Source organism: Buceros rhinoceros, unplaced genomic scaffold (assembly GCF_000710305.1).
Source record: "Buceros rhinoceros silvestris isolate BGI_N320 unplaced genomic scaffold, ASM71030v1 scaffold19931, whole genome shotgun sequence".
Lineage (NCBI taxonomy): Eukaryota > Metazoa > Chordata > Aves > Bucerotiformes > Bucerotidae > Buceros > Buceros rhinoceros.
The window spans coordinates 32,053-38,813 of record NW_010395191.1 but is presented as its reverse complement, the minus strand read 5'-3'; the positions used below and the strand labels follow the sequence as shown (position 1 = coordinate 38,813).

The window sequence follows — 6,761 nt, the reverse complement described above, 5'->3', positions numbered from 1 at the left end:
TATCATTCACATAGATGTGTTATTTCCCAGATGTCATTTAACCTTGTTTCCTTCATGTAATTTTAACGATAGAGAAGCTCCACTTACTGCTTTTTGCCTATAATGCCAAGTGTTTTATTTTTCTACTTCTTGTTTTTTCAATTGATTTACCTTCTACCACGACAGGCTGCCCTAAAGGGAACCCAAAAAGCTATTTTAAAAATAAATAATTAATTGGGTACTGAGACTATTATATAGCTGAATGTGATGGAACACACTCCTATGTTTTGAACAGCTTAATTCTACAGCTCCTGGGTTTTAATGAATTTGATCTGATCCTGCTTATTACCATTAAATATCAGTTTGTTCTTATGTGTGTATAGTAACACCTCCATCTCTGGAATCCCATGCTGTTACCTGTGGTAGGAATGTGTTTAGAGAAGTCATTCCCAGATGAGATTCTGGTTCCTTTCAGGTCAACAAACACTTGGTGTTTAACAGGGTCACTAAATCAAATAACCTCTCCCTGAATTGTGCAGGGGGATGACAGGGTAGGGCTTACCAGGCGGTAGAACTGGGCTAGTTCCATTTGTGTGAAGTAAGTAGAAGACTCAGCAGCTCAGCATCTTTTGAAACCATGCATTAGCATTTCTGGACATGGTTTTTTGAAGTTGTTTTATCCACAGCATTGCTCCCTGAGACCAGCGTAAGGTCTCCCCTCAGAGATCATTTGGTCTGCCCTACATTTTGCTGCTATGGATAGGTTGTCCACCCCGTGGAGCTAGGTGTGGAAGAGAAAAGGTGAGAGATGCCCCAGTAGTTAGTAACCGGTGTATTTCAAAATTCTACCCGACTTTCTCTGGCTTACGCGTTTAGCAACCAATAAACAAATAAAAGAGGAGGAGGACTTAAATAGGAAACCATAGAATGGGTAAAACAGTAAAGATGAAGAACAATGTAATTAGGTGAGTAGCAGTAAACTAACTAACTAAACAAACATGGCTGAAGAGGGGAGGTGCTCCAAGCTCTAATGTAAGAGTCTGGACAATGCTCTTAGTCACATGGTTTAGTTTTAGGTAGTCCTAGGAGGAGCAGGGAGCTGAACTCAGTCATCCTTAGGGGTTCCTTCCAACTTGAGCTACCCTGCATTATTCTCCTAAAATCAAGCTCAGCTATAAGCAGAGACCTTCTCGTAACATCAGAGAAACAAATACAGTCTGGAGTCGCACCTCTGTGAAATTAAACACTGTCAAACATCTGATACGAACAATAGGAGCCACACATCTCAGTGACAACCAGCATTTTCCACCCAAGCAATCACATTGAGAATTTTTTACTTTGCTTTATTGAACAGTGATGAGATTATAGATATTCTAGTAGTAAAAAATGCCTTTGGGTAGAATGAAGATTGTCCCAGTTCGCATTAATGGAAAGATAGATCAAAACAGATCTGTTAATGTGTTTCTATTACAGAAATGAAAGTTCTGAAAACCTAAGGGAACCAATTACTTAAGTCAGACAGAGAACTTATGGACTTGATAATTGATGGGGCTTGAAAATTACTGAAAACTGCCCAAGCAAAGCATGTAGAGAAATAGTCCAAATCTAAAGGGACTAATTACAGCTTTGGCAGCACTTAAGAATCACACAGAGCTTGCAATGAGTGGAGAATACAGCTACTCACTTTGAAACTTCCCCTGCACAGGTGTTGTATTAACAATACCAGCTAACAGCAGGAGAGCCGCACAGATAAAAATCATCAAGTCTGCTTCACCTATACTCAAGAAATCTTGAAAGAATTAACTGAGCAGATTAGATTAAAAAGGCTAGAAAATTGCACTAAACTTCCTTTTTAAAGGAAAGATTAATTAATAATGAGACATCACAAACATGGGTATAACCCTGTGATAGCTTACAACTAACATGATCCATTTACCCAGATAATTTATCCAGAGTAGGGCTGATGTGGTTTAATTTTTGTATGACTCCTGCTGGCACGCAGAGTGGGAGCATAGAGTACGTAACGCGGCAGACAACCACCAGCACGCTGGAGGGTTCAGATCAACGAGTAGGGCTGATGTGGTTTAATTTTTGTATGACTCCTGCTGGCACGCAGAGTGGGAGCATAGAGTACGTAACAGCGGCAGACAACCACCAGCACGCTGGAGGTTCAGATCAACCCCAGGAGTTGACTTAGAACTGCAGTAACAGAAATCAAGCAAAACAGCAGGAGATGAGAGGTTATGGGTGTTGTTATTCACACTGCTAATTTTCATAAGTTGGTGGAGGGGTTGGAAACAGGGTCACAATTGGAACACTTCTTATAACTAGTTGCCCCTAGGGCCTGTCTACTTCTTAATGACTGATACCTTTATGTAACACCACTGTGGAAAAAGACGATCGATCACAGATTTAGAATACATCATGAGAGGAGAAAGTGTCCAACATTGTATCCAAAAATAATTGCTTTAAGTTTAACCACCCATGCTCAAAAACATATTTAAATAGAAAGGGTACAGAGGAGAGGATGATATTCAGAAAGGAGACCTTGTTTTCAGTAGATCCTTATTGGGTTAGCCTAGCTCACAAGATAAACCTTCGAGATGATGTCTTTTCAAGTACATCAAGGACTTGGGAGTAAAGAGGAACAATTAACCAAAGAAAATGAAACAAATTGTTTAACCTAAGAACAGACAGAGTGAGCTAGGTACTGATAAAAACACGATGGAAGTTACCTTTGTGATCTTTAAATGACTCTGTAACAGGCTTCCATTCCGATTGCCTTGTGCAACAGACATTTGACTTGATTATCTGCAGCAAGAGGCAAACGAGACTTTGTCACCCAAGAGCTTCCATTTTGACTTTTGCAGGAAAAGGGCAGAATTTTTTTTATAGTACCTAAGTAAATCTCAATAACTAGATCAAGACATTGTCACCTCTTCTGGATGCCCTAGCTGTCTCATCATGCTGTTCCCCTATCGCTTACAGTGCACACACACCACCTGCATGCTCTGAGACAAAGGAGACACACTCTGTGGAGAGGCATTCCTCCTCAGACAGAAAGCACATTAAGAAACGCATTATACAGCATGTTTGTACCTCAGTCATAGCCACACTGTGTTCCTACTGTTGGAACCCATTATAGTTTGGGATCTTGCCTCTGCATCTTGCTTTGTTATCATTTTTCTGCAGCCTTTGCAGGTTCTTTGATCAAAATCACCATGCTTCATTACGCTTCCTTGTAGCTCTCCTGAAGTTGTAGCGGTTCTATCACTGTTTCCTTCCCATCCGACTATTCAAACACTAGTTATCAGCATTTTAAAGGCACCCCTTACAAAAGAAATGCGGCACCCAAAAGCTGTTGTACTTCGAGCAGTATTTTATTGCTTCTACCTACACTTCTGCTGATGGTGTTCAATGACAAACTAGCAATCGCACAGCTTTGAACAACTTCAACAGCACCTGAACTTCTATGAAACCACCATTCAGTTCAAGGACTGCCAGATGTTGCAAGACGCATTAAGTGAACTGGGCTAGGGCAGAACAAGTAAACCAGAAAACCTCACTGAAGGAAAGCAACTCCATACTTGCTGCTTAGCAGCAGTATTTGTGAAGGTGAAGTAACCATGACAGTCACACCAGTGCTTTTCAGACCCCGTGCCTCTAGCCAGAGGTGGTTGCAACGGAAGTGGATCTGAAAATAACTTTCTACTCATGTTGTCATACTTGAGGGGGCAGAAGTAACCTAACACAGCTCCTACAGTACCTTTAATTACACAGGCCCCAGTGTCAGGAACTGGACAAACTGGAAACTATCACTTCCTTCCAAACAGTCGCAAATTTTCAACAGTATCAGTTTTGATTATTATCAATACTTACTCTAGTCAGAGTTGTTGCTGCTGTACTCATTTTCTAGGCTACCTCACCATCCAAGACCAAAGCCTAATGAAATCTGCAGGGCAACACCCATGTTCCTGCTCAGAGCAGCCGCAATGCAGCAGTGTGGAAACCTAGTGACAGCAGCTCTTTAGAACTGTCGAGTGTGGAAGAAGAACCAAATAAAATGACCAACCCAAACCACAGAAAATAAAAGTCCTGCAATATGGATTATCTACCAAGCAGCATATAGCCACTGTGGTGCTCACTGGTTATCATCTATCCCAGGTCATTATTCTGTGAGTAGTCCGGGGAGTGTATGAGAAGACCACACAGCTCAGTAAAGGTATTTAAACATCTGTGCAGCTAAAAACATTAGGCAGAACTTCAGTTCTGAAATGCAACTTTTCCTACTCTGTTGTCATATGTAAAGAAAATTAGCCTTTAATTTAATATCAATTAACTACAATTTGAAGGGGTGCTCGGTACAAAAAAGTTGTCAAAAGCACTTTAAGAGTTTCACAAAATACACAGACGAGACCTTCAGATTTAAGATTTTATTTAGACACATCCAGCATGGTACACGGTTGGAGCTATCCTTTTTCCATTGAAAGGTGCTGTATAGACTTCAAGTCTGCAAGAAAAAAAAAGAACAAACTTAAGAATTCTATGTTACCTTTTGTCTAGGAAAACTATAATTACATGCTCTAACTAGAATATTGATGGGCTTTGCTTTATTCACCAGATGCTTCTGTAGCAGAAGCCCTGACTAACATGAAATCACACAGTTCTACAAGTCTGCTGATTATTTTTTTTTTCCTTAGTCTAGGGAGCCAAAAACATCAGACTGACAAAATAATTACATAGATGACTTAAATTTGTTCCAATTATGAGATTCCAGTGAGGGTTGTTATTTTCTTCCAAAAACTACTTGAATTATTCCAGCTGCTCAAAAATATTTAGTGTTTCTCAGATGATACAATTGGCAATATTTAAGAAGTAATAGACAAGAGGAAACAGCCTCGTGTTGCACGAGGGGAGGTTGGGCCTGAGGAATAACTTCCCCGTCGGGGTGGTCCCGGCCTGGTCCAGGCCAGTGGTGGAGTCCCCATCCCTTGAAGAGTTTAACAGATATGCTGATGGACAGGGCTTAATGGTGACCTGGCAGTGCTGGGGGAATGCCTGGACTCGAGGAGCTTAAAGATCTCTTTCAAACAAAACCACTCTGTGATTCCACAAATCACAGTAAGATAAAGTGAAGTGGCCTTTCAACTGGAAAAGGAATGCTTGTACTCTAAACTCCGTCTGAGGCTTGCTTTGTCTGTTAGGATTATCAGCAAGGATTAATTAAAACAATTTCTGCTGTTAGTGACCTTATTTTAAGTGGACTTTATCCTGCAAGTGGTTAGAAACATTCTGTGTAGGTGGTGTGGTTGTTTTGATATGGCTGAACTGAAGAAAACTTGTTTTCCACTGAGTTTTAACTGGCACATCAGAAAGCGTTTACAGTATCACAGTTTCTCATACTGTTTTGTTCACATCACACGTGCCAGTTATTCCTACAGAGGATGTGAAGTGTAACTTTATTTTCCCATAAAGAAGGTAGACCTGGTTTTGGTTATAGTTATTATCCACATCAATACAGTAACTCTTTTCTGTCAAGACTATCAAGAAGCTGTTGTCAGAGAAGTATGGCCTTAGGGGAGTCAAAGTTCACAAGTCAATCAGAGTGCAAAGCAAACTTAAACCTGTCCATTGTTTGAGTTTAGATGCAACTGCAGACGACAGCTTAAAGCACCCGGACTGTGAAAAGCTGAAAAGAGTAATGACGGTTTTACATTGGGTTAGGCACTTTGAAGGTCGGCTTTGATCAGATTCCACTATGTTATGAACTCTAACAAAAATCACTCACCCAGTTAGCGCAATTACAGTCCCTCTTCTTCATTTCTTAAGAAGCTGGTGTCTGACTATTAAGAAAGGGGCGACAAATCCACTTCCAAAGAATCCACACATTAGTACAAGCAGTCGCCATTTGTTGTCCACAGAAAAGGGAAGGTTCTAGAAGAGAAAAATGAAATTTAGTTTTCCAGTCACCACAGTAATTACTTCCTCATTGACTTCAAAACAGTAAGGAGTTCAGAGCACTAACAGGAGGCACAAATTGACATAATAAATACTCAGTTTCAAAACAATTTCCCCTCCTCTCACAGAAAGAGTTACAGTAATTAGAATAATAGCTTGGATGTGACTTCTGGAGGTCATTTCGTCCACTCTTCCCCCAATTCAAAGCAAAGTCAGCTTGCTGAAGGCCTCATCCAGTCAAGTATAAACAACTCCCTAGGCAACCTGTTCTGGCATTTAATTACCTTCATTGTGAAGATTCTCCTGATGTTCATTAGGAACATAAAATTATTTCAGATGTAGAACTCAAGAGAACATGATAGGCACAAGGTACATCAGAAAGCGTTTACAGTATCATTGTGGTCCCTCATACTGTAATGCTCATCATCTGTACCACTGCAGCAGAAGACTGCAGGAAAGCACACTGAAGTAATTCGTACAACTTGCTTTGCTGTGAGTGTAACAGCGGTACCACAAGACCCCAAAGCCCACCCCACGTTAGCTGTGAAACTGGCATCAGGGCATTTATTATTCTACTCCTCACAACAGCATCCAGTTCGAGGTCTCAAACTCCAATTATCTGCAAAACCCTTCACAGGACTCATCGAGCAAGAAGCTCACCTTGTCATGCTCGTGGCAGGACGGGCCCACGTTTCAACCTGGCACTTAAGGCAAGCCTGGCAGGCCCCTACTGCGGCTTCACTCCTTTTACGGCCTCTCTCCATCCAGCTCCCCATTTCTCCCCGGCCTCTCACCCGGGAGCTGCGGCGGGACCTGCCCCCGAG

General features: G+C 41.3%; 1 protein-coding gene across 1 annotated transcript in view; it reads right to left on the bottom strand.

Moving 5' to 3' along the window:
• Positions 1 to 5,796: 5,796 nt before the first annotated feature.
• Positions 5,797 to 6,761, bottom strand: part of LOC104501638 (cytochrome c oxidase subunit 7C, mitochondrial) — a gene marked incomplete at its 5' end in the record, with an annotated part of 1,400 nt that continues 435 nt past the window's right edge. Inside the window, one exon of the mRNA XM_010145478.1 lies at positions 5,797 to 5,913. Within this exon, the coding sequence (XP_010143780.1) occupies positions 5,797 to 5,913 (117 nt within the window). The remainder of the gene's footprint in view (positions 5,914 to 6,761) is intronic.